We start from the raw sequence: 20,265 nt of genomic DNA on the forward strand, positions 1-20,265 counted from the left end.
ACAATGGCTGAGCCCAGACAATGGTCAAGTTCAAGCAACAACTCAAGGATTATGAAGCCAGGAACAAGCATTGGGACTAAACACTCCCCTCCTTGCATTGTGTATGAGCTTCGGCAATGAAGATTCTTTCTTGGGTTCAGTCAGTGTTTCCCCAGTACATTCAAAACAGGGAATTCTGGCTTAATACTAGTTAAAGAATCAGAAAAATTAGCCATGAATGATGACCCAAGCCTGTCAGGAGCCACTGTGCTGATGCCATGTGTGGTTCAGGACACCACAGTCAAAGAGCATTAGGATGGCTAACTCACAACCACCAAAGTTCAGGAAAATTAGTTTGCAACTCAGGACATAGATATGGCAACAGGCAATGAAGGGTGGATTGTGATGTACAAGAAAACAGGCCTCAGATTAGTTTGCCCTGAGTGCTCACTGGAAGGACAGATCCTGAAGCTGAGACTCCAATACTTTGGCCACCTCATGAGAAGAGAAGACTCCCTGGAAAAGACCCCGATGTTGGGAAAGATTGAGGGCACAAGGAGAAGGGGACGACAGAGGACAAGATGGTTGGATAGTGTTCTCGAAGCTACCAACATGAGTTTGACCAAACTGCGGGAGACAGTGGAAGACAGGAGTGCCTGGCGTGCTCTGGTCCATGGGGTCATGAAGAGTCGGACACGACTAAACAACTAAACAACAACAACGAGAGGCACTTTGTTACAGACATTGCTTTTTTCAATAGAAAACAAGATGCCAGTACTCACCATGAAGTTGTTACAGTAGGTGCCACACTTTGAAAATTTGAGGGGAGGAAGGTTCCCTTGAGTACCTGGAGGGGGGGGGGACACTGGTTACAGAGCTGGATAAGTGACGGTGGCAGAGGTGGTGGCTGGGTTCCATTACACAGAATTGGTCTTCAATGTCATTGCTTTTTGCAAATGAATGGAAAGCAGGCCAGTGATAGCTCCTTCCTCAGCTGACCTGTATGGATTAGCTGAGGGCTGTGTATGCATGCACATGAGATTAAGTGTATGAGAGCATGGGGAGACAATACCTAATGCTGCTATGCAGCCCCTGGAGAGTTGACCAAGGAGAATATGGCCCTCAGGCCAAGAAAAGTCAGCTACCCCTGGGGTAAATGGTTGGGACAGAGAGACAATCATCATAATCAAGAAACATATACTTTCTAAGTACAATATATGTTTCTGCATTCAAACACTGTGCATTCATGTTGCCTTTTCTAGATAGTAACAATCGCTACAATAAAAGCCAATTCAAAGTTTTGTTTGTTCAGGAGAGAACATTAAATAATTGCATCACTAGCCTGACGTGGGCAACCCTAAGAGCAGCACCAAAAGAAGAGGCTGTGTGGCACAAACCATGGGGATGACAGAATGTGTGGGGACAAGATGGGGACCACTCACCTAGGTGCCTTCCATTTAAGCCATCTGCAGAGCCAAATATCTCAGTGCAAGCTCTATGCCAAACATTCAAACAAGCTGTTTCACTTGGAGTGCAGCTGGCATGCAGCGCAGTTGACTTCATGGGCTCCACTCGCCTTGCCCAGGGTGTTATCTGCTCCCGGATACATGGACACACATCTATAGGATAGGCAGGCTCACAGTGGACCAACACAAACTTTAAAGTGAACAAAGCTTAGTCTGTGGGGCTTATACTTTATTGGTTAATCATTACCAAGGCTTGAAAAGAAACTGAATTCTGCCTTCTTTTGGCAGGGTACCAATCGCTAAAAGGATAACTGTGTATACCATGATCATTTACTCTCCGAAGCGGGATTGGCTTTGGTCCCATCATCTCTTTTGTGGACTAGATCTGATAGGTTGTTAAATCAAAGGAATTAATATTTCATCACCTGTTTTCGCTTGAAGGTCTGATTGGATGACTGACCTTTTCTTCTTTCTGCCCCATCAAAAACCCTTCCAACAGGGGTTTACGTCTTGCCTAATGAGGTGTATTGTCAGTGTCACTGAACCATGATAGCCTTTTTATGAACTGTTCACTGAACAGCATCTTTCTGGACTGCAGGCCATCTTGCAAATCGCCATATGGTCCTCTTGGAAGTTTCATTTCAATGATAAAACCCCCAGGAACCGGGGCTGTAATGACATTCCCCCACCCGCCAACGCTACTTCACATCCTCCTGATTTAAGAGGCCAACACTACTTCCCTGGATTGCAGCACCTTTGGTGATCTCAAGTAATTGTACTTTTGACTATCCATTCTGCTACTTCTTGAAAGATATTTGTGATATTTTTAAATCATGTGTAGATTGGAGCTGCTGTTCCTCCCCTGCCATTCCCTCAAAGAGGAAAAGTTTCATCCACTCACAACTCAAGGAAATGAATTAGAATGGTAGTCTTTCTTTAAAAGACTTTAATACCTCTTGCATGCCGCTCCCAAACCGCTCTTTAGTGCTCAATCAGAGCAAACGGCAATTTGGATTTTCTCTAGACTGTAGCTTACTCCAATTTAAAACTAAAGAGCAGGTTTTCCCTGGGAAAGGAGCAGGGCAAGAGGAAAACCACTTGGACTCATGCCTTTTAAACGCGGGACAAGCAAAAGTGTAGACAAGCCCTGAAATGCAGGATGTTCAAGCACAAAGCACCAAAACACCTTAAATACTAGCAACGTAAGAAGAATCTGCTGCATCAGGGCAATGGCCCATCTAGTCCAGCTTCCTCTTCTCACAGTAGTCAACCTGATGAAGAATGGTAGAGGGCATATAAACTAAGCCTTGCTCCTGTGATAAAGAACAGATATGGAGAACTGCGGTAATTTTTTAATCCAGGTGTTTTTTGCCAACCTGGTGCTCTCCAGATGTTTTGGACTACAACCCTCCTTAGCCCCAGCTAGCATGGCTCTCCTGGATTGGGCTGAAGGAAACTGTAGTCCAAAACAGCTGGAAGGCACCAGCTTGGTGAAAGCTGCCAAGATCAAAAAACCCCAAACCATTGAGAATAGGGTACTCTTTGGCTTGCTCGCTCTTTTTCTTTTGTTGGGGTGGAGCATCAAAGGGAGGGGGAGAAATCCTCACTCTGGTAAAGCTGGAAGCCCTGTACGAAACTCCCATCAGGATGCCTCAGACACTTGGTTGCAGATGTAGAGTTCGGCAACTCAACTCCCCCTCCAGTAACCACAGATGGCAACATTTGCAATGACCTGCAAAGATGTATTACGCACAAGTCAGTTAATCTTTGGCAATTCAGTGTAGTTAAGACAGCGAGCTTAGATTAAGTGGTTTTCTTTTAATGAAAAAAGACAGAATGCTTTCATTTTCCTACATGTCCCAGTCCGGATGCAGTTTCAAAACCTATCAAGCAATTGACTCTCTTGTTACTAAGAATGCTAAACATATTAGGATTAATCCGTTCCCTTCGCTGCCTTTTGCAGTCGTCAACTCCTTGAAAGTCGGTTAACGTTTGGAGCCCCACTGTACATATAACATTTGTTTTCTACACAAAGCCGTTTGAATTTTTTACTCTCAGATGCTGGGTAGAAAAGTTGTTCAATCTTGCAAACACAAACAGAAATCTAAAACCCACCCAATCCTCCAGTAATTCTGTGCTTCCACTAGTTCTCGTGTTAAAAAAATAGCGCAGTGACAATAACAAAACAAAAAAGTACTCGCAGAGAAGCAGCCGTCGCCGACTGCAAACAAAGGGAGCTGAGCCGTGGGCTGGGTGTCATGTTACTCAACCATCTCTTTAAATCGCATGATACTCGCCACCGCCTTCTCTCCTCTCCCTCTCTAACTCCCCCCCCCCCAATTTTTCTAAACACATCCGTGACGGACAAGCCACGCTATCCAATGGCAAGGAGAAGGACAGTTTTGGCGCCTTGCCACACTTCGCCTTTCACCCAATAAGGAGCCTGGGGAGGCGGTCCGACGCCCTGGGTAGAATGGAGCGTCTACCAATGGCAAGAGTGTTATTGCAGAGAAATAGTATTATGTTAATCGATGTTTTGCTCGAACTCACTCGGTGAGAGCTTTAAAAAGCGAGGCAGCCCCAGGCAGGCTTGCTAGAAGCGGAGCGAGGCGCGGAAGGTGGGCAGGTTAAGGCGGAGGGGATCGGGGCGCGCGCAGGTTATTCCGGGCCCCCAGCGAAGGGAGGCGGCGAAAGCCCAGCCCTGCTCTCCGGGGTTGTGATTTGGATTTGCCAAGGCGATCGGACCCGCTGCCTCGTCGGGCGGAGAAGGAACCTGCCCGCTCCCTCTTACTACTACTACTACTTCTACTACTACTACTACTACTAGGCGCCGCCACCATCATGTCCAACGTGCACCTCTCGAGCGCCTCGGCTCTGGAGCGCCTGGCGGCTCGGCGGACTTTCCCGCTGCACGCTCGCACCGGGGTGTGCAGGAACCTCTTTGGCCCCGTGGATCACGACGAGCTGAACCGGGACCTGAAGAGCAAGCTGCGGGAGATCTGCGAGGACGGCCAGAAGCGCTGGGACTACAACTTCCAGAGCGACACGCCGCTGGGCGGCCCGGGCAGGCTGCAGTGGGAAGAGGTGGACGGAGGCGCCGTGCCCGCTTTCTACCGGGAGACGCTGCAGGTCGGCAAGTGCCGCTTCCCGGTGCTGGTGATCCGCTCCAAGGCGCCTCCGCCGCCTCCGGGAAGCGCCGAGGCGCCTGCGGAGGCCGATCCCCAGGGGACGGGGGTGCCCTCGGCCCCCTCCCCGCTCAGCTCTCCGGGCAAGACGGCCCCCTTGGAAAGCACTAGGTCGGCGGGCGAGGAGCGCCTCAACCAGGAGAACCGGGCCGCTCAGCTCCACAGCTACTCAGGGATTATAATCAAGCCTGTCCCGTGCGCCGCGGCGGCGCTGAAAAGGGCGTCGTCGGCCAGTGTAGCGCACATCACAGGTAAGCAGCGCTGCCGTCGGATTGGGTTGCACTTGTGCCTGTTTTTTGGGGGGGTTGCTTCCACTTTGCCCCTCCCAGGCCGAGTTATGGGGGCGCCCCACCCCTTCCTCATCTGCGCGGCGTCTTAAAACGTTGCCCGGAGGCGCTGCCTCTGCTTAAAATTCCGCGCAGGTACCCGGGGGTTGGTGGAGCGGGGAAGGAAAATGCTTACGCAGCACATCGCGGCGGCGGCGGCTGCTGCCTCCCCTTTGCGACGTAAACAAACCCCAGCAGCTGCTGCGCCCGCCGCTCGCCGACAGGGGGAGCCCAGAGCCAGGCGCTCCGTGGCGGCGCCCGGGCGAGCCAAGCAGGGCGGGTCCCTGGTGTGTAACGCGATTGTTTTTCTCCCGTTCCTGACCGAGGGTGGGGTGTGTCCCTTTCCAGCTCGAAGCTCTTGGCTCGAGTGACCCCCAAAAAATAACACACACGCACAGAATCCCTGCTAATCCCTCCCCTCCCTCTTTCTCCTGGGTCTGATCCGCAGATTTCTTCGCCAAGCGGAAAAGAGTCGTAGACTCGAAAGTGTCCGGGGATCATCCCAGCGCCTTGCCAGCTTCGGTCTCTGCTGTCCCCGCCGAGCAGACCCCCCGGAAAAGGCTCCGATGAACGAGGTGAGCGAGCGATGGGTGCACGTCAAGATCGGCTATTTTTTAATACTTAGAAACGGGTGCAAGTTTTTTGGGGGGGAGGGAGGGGGGTTTCGATCGGCCTTGGGAAGCAGCTCGCCCCTCCTGCTCCGCCCTGCCTCTCGGAGAGGGGCGACCTCTCGTGCGTGACTGGTCGTTTGCAGAACAGTTGGGGCCGCTGCCAAAACTTGGCGGGGATTGCAAGGGAATGGGAAGGTAGCGGAGGCTTGCAAAAGGAGCCTCTCCTGACTGGTCAGTTGGGTGTGTTCCCCATTCTTCTCCCTCGGGCCCCCGATCTGGAGTAACTTCCTGATGGTCAGATATTGCATGGGGCTTGCTTGCTTTTTCTTTCTTTTTTTAAAAAAAAGCCATTCCGCCCCCTCCTCCACCGCTTTTGCTGACTCATCAGTTGCTCCTCGGGGGAGGGGAGAGCGAGGAGGAGGAGGGGGCGGGCGGGGGGAGTCTCTTTGTATCGGCCAACTACTCCGTCCAGTTGCGACGTCGCCCGGGAGTCCTCTGTGCAAGTTTGTGCTATGTATGCGCTTGTTCTTCTCTTGCAGATTTTGCACTACAACACCGAAGTGATTGTTTCCTTGGAAACACAAGAGCTTGAGAGGCCCTTCCTCCTCCACACGTTAAAAGGGACTGGCAAGAGAGACCCAGAATAGGGAGGAAGAATCCCCTGGTTGTGTGTGTGTTTTTTTCTTCTTCCCCGTTTTGTTTTTTTTTCGTTCCTCCTCTTCTACTCGTGCCCCAGAAGGAACTGCTTGTACCTCTATGTAGCAAAAGTGGCCCGACTACAAGCCACCTGACGGAGCAGTGTTAATTTACAACTGTGCAATGTATTACGTTTTATATATATTAAAAATGTATTATGCCTAATGTGAGTACACTGGCCAGAAGTGTAAAAGCTTTAAAGTCATTTATATAAATGTTTAATCTCTGCTGATCTCTCAGTGCAAAACAAACAAAAAATGTATATTTGTAAAAAAAAACAAACAAAAAAAACAACTTAAGAGTTATACTAACTTATATTTTCTATTTATGTCAAGAAGAAAAAAAGCGGATAACTTTGGTTGACACCCAGTAGTCTGTTTTGTGTGTTTGGTTTTTGTTTTTCTTATTTGGTTAAGCCAAAGGGCACTATATATTTGCTTTTTTGTTATTTACAAAAATGTAAATTTATTTTTATAGTGGGTTTTTTTTGCATTCACAAAATGTAGCTATGAATCAAAATTAGTTATTACTTGAAAATAAATCTGATACAATGGTTCCTGAGCCGGTCTGTACCACTGCCACTGCAAATTTATGCCACAATGTTAAAATAAAAAGGAATCAAATGTCAATAAGCTGCCTTGGTGTTTATAGCTTTTATTCTTATCACTCTGCGATTGGAACCCCCACCCCGGTGCACACAATTTTATTTTCTTTGGCTTCTTCAAATTCAGTGTAACATCACTGTTAATATTATGCAATAACGGTCATTGGTTCCTTATGTAAGAGCAGGACTGTCAGCTTCTGTGTACTTTGGGAGCAAACCTGATGGATAGACTGACATTAGATTAAAGTTATGTTCACCTCACACCTGATTAAACAACTTGCATAAGAAAGTTTGGCTGCAGACATTGTACTGCACAAAAACCACACTCAAGGCAATCTTAGCCCTATTCCATTGTCTCTCTCGCACACCCAGTGGATACCTGCATTGAAGAGAAAAGCTGGGTATCTCTTTGGCCCTACCACACTGTCTCACACCCATGTTTCAGACCCACTACCTGTCTACACCTTGGGATGGGAGCAGGGAGCCTACTCTCATGTCTTAATCTTTTTTTTTTTTTTTTTTGCACCATCTAACATCAGAAAGTACCATTATTAGCCTTATTAACTAGTACAAGGAAAAACATAAGCCATAAAACACAAGCATCCTTAAGTCACATTCAAATTCTCTGCCGTGAATGTCCCAGTACCACCAGTCTGGTATGGTTCACACTGGAGAGACAATCTACTCACCTGTTTATGCAAAACACAAATTTGCTGTATCACATGGACTACCAAAAAAAGCAGTCCAGCACTGAATATGAACTGCTAGCTGTGTCTTTCGAATTGTGATTTGCATAAACAATATTTTTCAAGGTACAGAGATACACACATACATAATTTTACTTGTATGCTGCCTTTCCAGTTAAATACTGGGACGGCTTATAACATGAAAAAAATACATAATTACAAATACAACAAAAGTCACGAACAATAAAACCTCAGAAAGTACACAACTAAACTGAACAATTTCCCCATATATGATAAAATAATATGAGAAAAAGAACAGTTAAAATCTATATAATAAATTTTGAAAAATGCAAAAATAAAATTGTTCAAACGATAAAAAAAATTACAAATAATTCTCAACAGCAGCAACAACAACAACCCTAAACAGTACCCCCAGCACTGTATTTACTGCATGTAGGATGGCTTATTAACTTTAATTCTACCTGCATCTTGGAACATAGATGTGCCATGCCTCCCTCTAGACGACATCCCTGATTATTGGCAATGATGGCTGTGAGCTGGGGATCGAAGCAGCATCTAGAGGGCCATAGTTTTCCTAGCCATGCTTTGGAAAGAAGGATAATTTTATTTCAGTAGCACTGGTTTATACCTTATAATATTTAAGACTAGAGGTGCAAAGCGTCAAGAAGCGAAACTGCTCAGCTGCAAAGGCACAGGATGACTGCAATTAATTGATTCCATGGATGCCTCCTGTGGAACAGTGGGAAAGGGAGCAGCAAGTTAGAATACACTGTGAAATGCATGGTGGTCAGTTGAAAGCCTGTTGGCTCTTTATACGCTTGTAAAGGTGCACTCTAGGTGTTGTGTGTGTATTGGAGGCACACTGTTTTTGTCAATAGAAAAGCCATGAGGAAGGAATTTTCTATCGCCTTCTGAAAATATCATTGGCTAATGTCTTTAAAAGGTATGTATACTCTCACTGCCCTGTGATCTTCAGTTGAAGGGTGGTATGGAAATTTTATAACAATAACATTCGTTTTTAGGTGGGAGTTGAAAAATCAGTGTTAGTATTGCATAAGATCTGACACCCATCTTTTGAATATATTTACTTCAAAAGAAGCCCCATTCATTTCTATGGAAGCAAACGTGGTTCTTATTGTAGCCCATAAGGGTGTGTGTGTTTTAAGTATGGCTCAATGGGACCTTCTGCCATAATTCTGTACTCCAGCTCATGTCCAGCGATTGTGCACCACATTGTTAAGATGTACCCATAAAACACAGTGCCCAATACAGCCTAGAAGCAATTGCGCTGATGTAACAAACACCTGCTTTCAGCAATGTGCATTGTAAGAGGTCCATGAGCCTGTGAGATATGATTGGCTCCATCTCCTCTCTTGAGCTTAAAATGACAAACGGGCATCCGTCAGTATGCTACAAAAAGTATCACTCTGTATGATGTCATTCAAAGTTTAGGACTCCATTGTTAAGAGAAGTGTTTCGATTCAATGAACTCGGTAAATATTTTGCCAATGATCACAACAAAATGCAGGTTGCATTTCAGAGAGGTACTCTACATATTGCGATCTGGCCACCATCACTAAGACATAAAGAGATGTAATGGAAGGACCTCAACAACCAGTACCCTGTTTCAGTCTCTTTCTCTGCAGCCTCCAGTTCCCCTGGCGTGTGCCATGCCTTGGCACACCCCTCATACACTACTGCAAAGATTTGAACTGGCCGTTTAAATCTCCTAGTAAAGGTAAAGGTACCCCTGCCCGTACGGACCAGTCTGGCCAGACTCTGGGGTTGGTGCGCCCATCTCACTCAAGAGGCCGGGGGCCAGCGCTGTCCGGAGACACTTCCGGGTCACGTGGCCAGCGTGACATCGCTGCTCTGGCCAGAGCCAGAGCCAGAGCCGCACACGGAAACGCCGTTTACCTTCCCGCTAGTAAGCGGTCCCTATTTATCTACTTGCACCCAGGGGTGCTTTCGAACTGCTAGGTTGGCAGGCGCTGGGACCGAACGACGGGAGCGCACCCCGCCGCAGGGATTCGAACCGCTGACCTTTCGATCGGCAAGCCCTAGGCGCTGAGGCTTTTACCCACAGCGCCACCTGCGTCTTTTAAATCTCGTAGTGACCCGTTATTTATGGATCATTGGCACGATAAACCACAGTGGCTCTTCTGCCATGTCAATGCACTCAGGGAGCCCTTAATCCTTAACTCAATAGCTGAGAGCCATTCTGGTCTTGTCCACAATAGCATATATCTTTACAAAATATTGCATCTGTTGTGCATGCTTCCAAAGGCCTTCCCAGCACAGCCATAAATTTCCTGGAATGTCAAAATCTTGGCCTTTAATTAAATGTGTCTTATCTCTCACTCACTCACACATACAATATAGCCAGATAGATTAAGGCTGTGAGCCTAAGAGACTTCAAAATAAGTGCCAAGCAAACCGATGGGACTTATTTTCAGGTAACACATATAAGTAAAAATTTATAGCATTCTTATTTACATGAACCATTGATTTCAATGGAACTTTACCTTTACAAAGAATTGCAATCAAAAGCTTTCCTCAAAACTTACTGAAGTCCAATTGCAATCCGAACTCAGAAGTAAACAGATATTATTATTATTTATTGAATTTGTTAGAAATTTTATCTTGCCCAGGGCAACCCAAAGAAACTTACAACCAAACAGATGGACAAATAAAGGGGGGACCCACATAGATATATTAAAACCAAGAGGAAAAAGAAATACATTAAAAACATCCCACCCAGTTCTAAAAGGCCACAGTTACTTAAAGATCAGTGTTGCCTAGAGGCCAGGCAAGCTTCCTTAGAGAGAGCATTCAACAAATGGGGAGCCAGCAAAGAAAAAGCCCATTCTTGTATTGCCACCCTCCTCCTCCTCCTTTGGCAATCACTACTAGCCGAGTAAGATTGTCTCCATAAACACCGTTTTAACAATGAGTCCATAAGTGACTGTGGAGGCCAATTGTGAATCCACACGTCCTTCCACAGTGGGGACATTGGTTTCCAGGCAGGAGTTGATCACGGTGTTGATTTGCCAAGCGTGCCTTCTTAGCACTCCTGAGTTTGAGTGTCTTCAAAGCCCATGACACAATTGGTAAAGGCTGTTCTCCAACTGGAGTGCTCGCAGGCCAGTGTTTCCCAGTTGTTGGTGTTTATACTACTTTTTTAAAAGATTTGCCTTGAAACAGTCTTTAAACCTCTTTTGTTGTTCACCAGCATTATGCTTTCCATTTTTAAGTTCAGAATAGAGTAGTTGCTTTGGAAGATGATCATCAGGCATCCATACAACGTGACCAGTCCAACAAAGTTGATGTTGAAGAATCGTTGCTTCAACACTGGTGACCTTTGCTTCTTCCAGTACACTGATATTAGTTCATCTGTCTTCCCAAGTCATGTGTAAAATTTTTCGGAGACACCGTTGATGGAATCTTTCAAGGATTTGGAGATGGCGTTTATAAGTGGTCCATGTTTCACTAGCATACAGTGAAGTTGGTAGTACAATAGCTTTGTAAAGAAACATTTTGGTTTCCCTGTGAATGTCCCAGTCCTCAAACACTCTGCACTTCAATCTGGAGAAAGCCACATTCGCAGAGCTCAGGCAATGCTGGATTTCGGCATCAATGTTGGCCCTTGTGGAAAGATAACAGACCTCTCATGAAGGGGGCCTCAGATGGTGATCGCAGGGTCTGGGTGGGTTCATTTGGGAAGAGGCGTTCCTTGAGGTATTGCGATCCTGAGCCATTTAAGGCTTTAATAGGTCAAAAACAGCACTTTAATTTACTTTCCATAGTGTTTAGGATCAGATGCAAGCTTACTTGGGAATGAGCCTTTTATAAGCAGTAGATGGTCCCTAAATTCAGTTACTCATAAAGAGAATAGGATGAAACCAGTGAGATTTGCTCAAGTATAGGTCCATGTTTAGAAGCTTCAAAATAAGCCACCATGCTAGCCTGCAGCAGCAAAACAAAGCTGGTACTTTAAAGATGAACAGATTCCTTAAGCTTTGGTGAATTAGAGTTCACTTCTGATGGGGGGATTGGAAAGACAATTTTCCATACATAACAAAATCATGTCATGTTCAGTACCCAGATTATATCAACCTGTTAATACTGATCACTGTTCAATGGTGCAGGTTGTAGTAGCACTGAGCTGGACTAGATGATCCTCAGGGTCCCTTTGAACTCCATGATTCTATTATGCTAAGCCTCTGTCAGCAGTAGTGCCTGTCCCTAAATAATGATTTCTCAGGCGGTGAAAACCCCATTTACTTACTGCGGAGTGTGCAGAAGCTTGCAATCCTGTGCACGGTTATCACAGAGTAAGTGAGTAAATATGCCTAGTACTACTGGGTTGTAGGAGTGCAACTTTACTCACTCAGGAGGTTAACACCCATTAAAAAGAATCCATCTCGATGGTCCTGGGGCGGCTCCTCCCTCCTTAGATGGCCACGTGTGTTATTTCACTTGCTTCAAAATGTGGTAAGCAGCCAGCCCTACTGACTTCCCGTCCAGCCCTACTGCACTACTTACTGAGCCAAATTCCTGGCCTGACGGCACCGTCGATCCAACCCCAATTCATAGGGCTTCCGAGTAAACAGATCTGGAATTTAGGATCTCGCCGTAAATGGGAAGATCTGGATTCTAGTAGCTTGAGCAAAGGAGATTGATTTTGCAATTCTGAGGGAGGGCTGTTAATCCGTCTCCCCAAATTACCCGTCGAACAATAGGTAATTAGGAGCAGTAAAGTGAAACTGGTCCGGAGTCTTTTTTTGTGTGTGTGTGTGTACGAATATCTTCTGGCCTTTACGGTAACTTCTGCGTCTCGTTTACACGCCCCCCCACACCCCCCCCCCTTTACGCAGCGCTCTAATATTCATAAGTGGCACAGGAGTGACCCTGGTTCCTCCGCCCCTTCGGAGCCCGGCGCTCTCTCGCCCGCCTTCGCTCCGCCCTTCCTCCCGCCCCGCAGCTCCGAGCTCGGCGGAGTTTCTTTGATCCCGGGGCGCGCTTCCCGCTCAAAGAGGGCGCTTCCTTGCGAGTCAGTGGCACCCAAAGGCAGGGAACCTCCTTCCAAGGAACAGGTCGCTCAGAGAAAGGGGCTATTCGGAACGGGACCTGCTCCCGCCTCCCTCCCCCCCCCTCCGCCAAGTTGCTTTTAACTTGTGGAGTCGCGTGAAAACAGTCGTCGTAAAGCGGCCTTAAGCGGCTGCAAGGACTCCAGGGAACCAAAGTCTGGAAAGGCTCTGTCGGGACGTGTGTGTGTGTGTTTTGAAACTCTGGGAGCCGCCATTCCAGATGCTTTGCACGCAACGTGTAAGAAGCGGTCTTTCCAGGGACCACTCGCTTCCTTTCAATGAATGCTTGCTAGGACCCGAGTGTAGCGGGAAATGAAGGGGGGGGGGGACGGACGGGCACGGCGTCGAGGGTGCAGGAGGAGATTCCGTGTGCAGTTCAGGAGCCAGGCTCGATTTCTCCGCAGTCTGCAGAAAGGAGTGAGACTCCCGCTTGTGGGATCCTGACTTTGATCTTGCCCCGCTTGGGCTTGGTCGGACCCAGCTGACAGAAAAGCCCTGCCTTGGGAGTGTGTGTGTGTGTGAACTTGCTCCCCTCGGGTTCTCCTCCCTTCCCTTCCCTTCCCCTCCCCCACCTCCAGCTACAAAGCGATCGCCGACGGTATCTTCTTCCGACCGACAGGGTCGGTCTGTGGGGTTGTTTGGATATCAGCTCCTTAGAGGAGGTTGCTTGAGATACTACTCCTCTTAGCAGTAGTATTAGTTATTGTGAGAGGCCTTTCGACTCCTGCATGAATCAAGCGGCCTCTGGATTCTTGATATCTTCTCTCCACCCGGTGCCCCGCTCCTTTCTTTTTATACGTATTAAAAAGAGTAAGAGAAGTCCGATACGACACAGCACATATTCTAAGCCAGGGAAGCTTTTTAAGAATCCAGCCGGTTGTACTGATTTAAAACAGAATCGTCTCTCCCTCGAAATTCTTCTCCGGGATTAAGCTCAGGCACCGCCCCCTCGGCATAAAAGTAACCTTGATTTACGTCCAAACTGTATGATCTCTTAATCAAGAGAACTGGATGTTTTTCATAGGCCTCTCTGCCTATGGCGCTGGTTGGAGGCGATTGTCCCTTTTGAAAGGTGAAAGTTGGGTGGGTGGGGGGAAAGGAGCCTCCCCCCTCCTTATTAAACGCCAACAATACATGGAGGGAGGCAGCTGGATCCTCCAGGATTTATGGGCTTTTCTCTTGCTTTCATGCAAGCAGGTGTCTCTGGGGCTGCCATTGTCTCAGCCCACCCCACCCCCATGGCTAAGAATAGGAGCTTCTGAAATGAAAGATCCGCAGGCCTCAGCCTTCAAATGGCCCGGCCTCGGCTGCTGCAGCCCTCCGCTAAGGTGCAAGAAGCCACCCTCAGGCAGTTATTAAACTGATTTAGGAGTTTAGCTGCTTTTCAAAGCATCCTATTTTATCTGTACACAAAGAGCTTGGCAAGCGGCACAGCAGCTAACCTTGAATTCTGGATGCTCCTGCAAGGGTTTTAAGATCTAGAGATTAGCTCCCATTGAAGAGCAGCACTTCAGCTATCTTGGGGAGTGGGGGTGTTTGCCTGTTTTGCTTTTTCCAGTATCTTTGCTGTTACACGCTATGTCAAAATCGGCCACAGTCCAGAGCTCAGGGAAATGAGTGAGCTTAAGCACACCTGACCCTTGGGGGGGCGGTGGTCTGCCCTTAGTTTATCATCCTTGTACACCAGTATGAATTTCTGCCACCCTCTCAGGATGCTTCCAGATGGGAGCTTATTGTGGGATCAGAACACCTCATCCATGTGGGCACCTATGGGCAGATCCATGCCATACATTCAAAGCACACCCAGCGCACATTTAAAGCACACAATTTACCCCAAAGAATCGTGGGAACTGTCGTTGCCCCCTCACAGAGCTCCAGGTCTCAGCACACTTAGCAAACTGCAGTTCCCAGGATTTCTTGGGGGAAGTAATATATCCTCAATATGCATTGAATGTGCTTTAAATGTATGGTTCAGATCTGTCCTATGTCATTGGCATCAAAATGCAAGTCTGTATTCAGCTACCCTTTATTCTGGGTTTAAGTTTTTAAAAGAACAAACAAAACTGTTGCCAACTAACCATTTGCAATATCTCAATGACTTGCTTGCAATATAAAGGCCCAGTCTGGAAGTACCCTCGGTCCACTTCCATTTGATGCCTATAAAAGCTCCAAGCTGCAGCAAGTGGCTGAAATCTTGGGATGTTGAGAGGTGGACATTATGTTTAGCATTAGACTAGTGGGTGTTCCAATCCGGGCTAGGATGCTGCAGGACATTCCCAAATTGGTTTTTGCAGCTGCTGCTGCTTTATAGAAATGTATGCTCCATCACGAGTGGAGAAGCCTTTGTAGAAGTTAGAAACCAGGGAAATTGTAGACAGGACACCATTTATTCAGTAATCACCCTGAATGGTTTGTAGGGAGTTAGATCAAAACAAGTCTTTACCCACACTATCCAGCACATTTTCCAGTCATTTTCCTTATCACAAAAGTCTGTTCTTTTTGGGAAGCAGGTGACCTTCCAATCAAGTTATGATTCTGCATTCTGAATTTGCCAGAGTGTGGCTGAATCCCACCCGAAAATAGTGACAGCCTGGAAGCACCAAAATGTCAAAAGAAGGGGAAAAAATAATACTGTTTTGAGTTTCCAAAATGTCATGGAAACAGGGAATTGTATTGCTCTGTTATAATGATATCTAGGTGAATTGACAGAATTAGAAGAGAGGGCAAAAGCTGAGGTGGTGTACAAATGTCTACTGAAAATTATCACAGGCTGATAAATAATTTAGAAATTTGTTGATTTGGTTTCTCTCTTAGGAAAGAGTTACAAGTTGGCAATATGTATGCTTGTCAGTCATACATATTACAATTTCAATTGTTTTTAATAAGGCAGAAGCCTATGTAACAGCAGGAATGGGGGATTGGTGGTCCTCATCCCTGACTATTGGCTATGCTAGCTGGGGCTAATGGGAGCTGGAGTCCAACGTAAGAAGAGCCCTGCTGGATCGGACCAAAGACCCATTTAGGCCAGCATCCTGTTCTCACAATGGCCAACCAGATGCCCATGGGAATCCTGCAGGCAGGCCCTGAGTCCAGCAGTCCTCTCCTCACTTGTGATTCTCAGCAACTGATATTCACTGTCTCTAACAGTGGAGGCAGAACATAGCCACTGACAGGCCTCACCTCCATGGGTTTGTGTAAACCTCTTTTAAAAGCTACCCAAGTTGGTGGTCATCACTACATCTTCTGACAGTGGATTCCATAGTTTGTCTATGTGCTGTGCGAAGAAGTACTATTCTTTTGCCTGCTGAATCTTCCAAGATTCAGCTTCACTTGATGCATTATGAAAGATAATTGGCTCATTGGACGTCCACTTTCTCAACATCACACACAATTCTGTACACCTCTATCATGTCTCACTGTGCGCTTCCTTCTGAACTAAAATGTCCCCAATATTGTGACCTTTCCTCATAGGGGACTTCAGCCAACACCTTGATCATTGTAGTTGCCCTTTCTGAACTGTCTTCAGCTCTACAATGACCTTTTTGAGGTGAGGCAACAAGAACTGAACACAGTATTCCAAGTGTCCCTGGTATTTTTGTATATTTGTATAAATGCCATTATGATACAGGCATTTTTATTATCAATCCCTTTCCTATCCCTAACATGGAATTCACCTTTTTCACAGTTACCGCACACTGGCTCGACACCTTCATCAGCTATCCATTATGGCCCAAAGGTCACATTCCTGGCAATATCAGACCTTGTTAATTTATATGTGAAACTAGGGTGTAATGGCTTAGGTTTTTTAAATGCCTCAATATGATGCTTACGTTGCTTTGCCTTTCTACTGCCCATTCACCCAGTTTGGAGAGAACCTTTTGGAGCTCCTTACAATGACTTTTTGTTTAGATCCTCCGGAACAATTTGGTATCATCAGCAAACTTGGCTACATTACTGCTCACAGGTTCCAATATTGATCCTCAGGGAACTCCCTCAAGAGAATTCCTTTTTCCTAGCATGGAATTTGCTTTCCCCCCACAGCTCCTTCATACTGAGAGGGCATTTTCTATTAGCTGTCTACCATGGCCCCACAATCTCTTATCTGGTGTGAAGATTTTCTGCTGTAGTGTGCATCACTTTAGAATGAAGCTCTCAGTTCTTCCTTATGAAAGTCTTCACCGTCTACCTGGATTTTCACTACTCTGAATAATTTGGTGTTATCCTAAAACTTGGGCCTTTCACTGGCTCCCTCCTAACTCCAGTTCATTTATGAGAAAGTTAAACAGCACTGGTTCCAGTACAGATCCTTGGGAGAACCCATTCCGGCATGCCATCTTTCTCTGTTGTGAGCTGTCCATCTATTCCCACTCTCTACTTCTTTTTGTTTAACCAGTTTCTAATCTGTAAGAGGATCTGTCCTCTCATCCCATGGCTGCAAAGTTTAGTCACAAGCCTTTGATGAGAGACTGTCAAATGTATTTTAGATGGCCAAATTTTTTAATTATAAATTATTTGACAGTCTTATATTTCAGAGGGCATGTGGATGAATTATCTAATAGGTGCACTATGGCACAATCCACACAAAATTATCTCAAGTGAAGTGCCAGCTGGAGAGCACAGTGCATTTTTCCATGGGTGAAACATTGTGGTTTGAGTGCTAGATGAGCATAATTTCCCTGCTACTGAAAGAGGTGGTTTGCTTTGGCCACAACAAGTGAGTAAGGGCTGTGAATTTATTGCACTCAAAATTATCCTTGAGGAAACTAAAACGCTACCACGTATTTTCCTGCTACAAAGTAACAGAGTTTGGGTTCTACAAGATAAGGAAAACCGTTGGATTTTTAAAAATTTCCTTGGAGATGATTCAGGAACACTCAGAGAACCATTTTACTCGGCCACTGAATTTGAGCCCGATTCTACTCCCCTTCTGCAGTCTCAGTTCTTGCAGTCTCAATTGGCATCCCTTGTAGACTTGATTAACAAATGCCCACTTTTTGGGTACCGAATATGTGAATATCCACTTGGAAACAATAGAAATAGTTTTCCAAGTCGCTTTGTCCTAGGAGAGGACAAGGGAGTATGATTTTTCATTTTCTATCTTTGGAAGGTGTGCTGTTCTGTTTTCCTTCTCGACTTTGACTGGCTACACCCTGCATAGCACTGCCTCCTTCTTATTCCCAGCACAAAGCACACTGCCCCTATTCTTCTGGCCTTTGTAGCCATATGGCAAATCCATGTAGACACAGCCAACATCCATTTATTCAGGCACATAATGTCCCGCAACAGGGAACAATTGGAACTTTGTTTGCTTCTATTATTGATGCGAATGGGCAAGAGAGAGAGAGAGAGGGAGGAATCATTTAACTATAAGAGATATCCAGCTAATTATGAGCCATATGTGCCTTTAGTGTCAAAGCAATCCTATGAAGTTCATTTTATACCTAGACCACTTTATTAGGTGCCGAAGACAGATGTCCCCCAAAAGTGCATGCATTAGAGGAAACTTGTGTAGCGGAGATCTTGAAATATTTAACTGAGGCTTCTTCATCTGTCAGGGGACTTTAAAGTGCCATTTGTCACAAGGACGTGGATGTGTGCATTACACACTGATTAGATTTAGAAGCTTCGCATTTTGGGGATGGCAGAGTTTTAGTTTACAAGGAATATTACAGCATCAAGCATTTTCTATATAGGATTCATGTGACAATAGAAGAAGGGGACCAATTAGAATAATATTAACCTCTGGAGTTAATGAGAACTAGAAATTCTCTTTGTCTTTGCTCATTCTTCCAAGAACAGAGGTTACAATGTTCCTTTTGAAACATTTTCCTCCTGTCCAGCCCAGCCGGAAAGTGAATTTAGCATGTTGAAATCCTCCTTCCTTGGAATGGAAGGAGTGTCCTTAAGCGATAATCCTACAGCACTTTCCCAAAGGGTTAGGCACACTGCAGGGAAATTAAGGGAAAGCTGGCTAGTGGGAAAATCTTCATTCATTTTTCTATTGATGTGGCTGTCAGACTCATCCCTCGCCAAATGCTCAGATGGAAACCGCTCTTTGCCTCAGACCCAGCTAGAGAACATTTATTGGTGACTGCAACTCCTGTGTATAAATTAAATATCAGCTTGACTAAATTGCCATTTTAAAAATCATTTCCCTGTGTCCTTCCTTTAATTAATGCTTCTGTCACTGAAAGAAACCATTATCTATCCAGTTATAGGTAATATTTGAGGGGTAGCTCATGAACAGACTCACGTTATTGTCGTCTCTCCTTGGGTATATTTTAAAAATAATAATCTTTGTACAATTCCTTATTTCATTGATATCAGTTAATTTAAGAGATGTACACAGATGGGTTTTTTTAAAACATTGTTCCCCACCTTACAGAGAACAGCTCCTATTAAAGTCCAGCTAAAAATTCCCCTTCTTAATTTGTGCAGCAAGAAGAGGTTAATAATACTAGTTCTTTTATGCAAACCTTGTTTTCAGCCACTTGCCTTAATTCCTTATAGGTCTCTTCACACCAGCATTTGTTATTTAGCAGAGAAATAATTTTGGATGAGACAAGGGGTAAATGTTGGGAATATCTTCGTTTTCTTTTTAAAATCCATCCATCTTTTGTCACAATGTATTCAGTGTAAATAACAACAATTGTGCATATTCATCACCCCTCATTCCTTCTCCCGTTTTTCCTAAATATACCTTCCTCAATTGTTGTTAAGGGAGTGAGTTCATAGCAAGTGTGTTGTATTTTTGGGTGGCGGGAGGACAGACTGCTGTATATGTTATGCTACTTAATCAAAAGCCTTGCAAAGAGCCCATCTGGAGCCTCTTTGGAAACTGAATTGATTATGGGGAGGAAAATAGATATGGTGGGACACTTCTGCCAATATATACGGAACTAATCAGGTTACTGCAGCTGGGTGGCCAGCTCATAATAAAATAAACCCCATTTTGATTCAGCCTGACAACACAATGCAGAATTCACTCTACAGCTGTCTCTCCTGAAGTCTTGATTCCCCAAAGCCATTCCATAAAAACCCTGCCTGCCTTCCATCTTCAGAATTTAAATAAATATATTTAACAGGACAATGTATTTGGTCTTCCCTACTCCTCTAATAGTGGGTGAATGAATATATCCTGAGGCAGGTATGCTTCTGCCAGGTAAATAAAACTGCAGCCAGGCACTGGCACAGGACAGAGTTCTGTTATTGCTGAAGCGATGTAGACTCTGTGGCCCTGAACCCTGCTTGTATGAGGGACCTCCTTCCTTGAAACCCTCATTTTCCAAGGCCCAGTTTCAAGTACTGCAAAACTCTATCTAGGGTTGCCTTGAAGGACAATTCAAAGGATTCCAAAGGTTAAGAATGTGGAAGCTATCTGGAATTTGGAGACTGGAGCACACTACTTTTGGCTTCCATCATTTACACTGGCTACCAAGTTCGTGCTGGTTTTAACATTTAAAATCCTAAACAACTCTCTCTGTGCGTGTGTCATCTGTTCCCTTGTGAACCCTGCCCACCAGTTAAGATAATAATAATGATTTATTATTTATACCCCGCCCATCTGGCTGGGCTTCCCCAGCCACTCTGGCGGCTTCCAA

At 45.6% G+C, this 20,265-nt stretch overlaps 1 protein-coding gene across 1 annotated transcript; it reads left to right on the plus strand.

Annotated features, from left to right (window-relative positions):
* Nucleotides 1-3,293: 3,293 nt before the first annotated feature.
* On the plus strand, nucleotides 3,294-6,895 carry CDKN1C (cyclin dependent kinase inhibitor 1C). Its single transcript, XM_081904597.1, has 3 exons — nucleotides 3,294-4,881; nucleotides 5,405-5,531; nucleotides 6,107-6,895. Exons 1-2 carry the CDS (start codon nucleotides 4,287-4,289, stop codon nucleotides 5,524-5,526), a joined length of 717 nt encoding a protein of 238 aa, XP_081760723.1. The 5' UTR covers nucleotides 3,294-4,286; the 3' UTR covers nucleotides 5,527-5,531; nucleotides 6,107-6,895.
* The last annotated feature ends 13,370 nt before the right edge of the window (nucleotides 6,896-20,265 follow it).

The sequence above is a fragment of the Podarcis melisellensis genome, assembly GCF_964234715.1.
Source record: "Podarcis melisellensis genome assembly, chromosome: 1".
Taxonomy (NCBI): Eukaryota; Metazoa; Chordata; class Lepidosauria; order Squamata; family Lacertidae; genus Podarcis; species Podarcis melisellensis.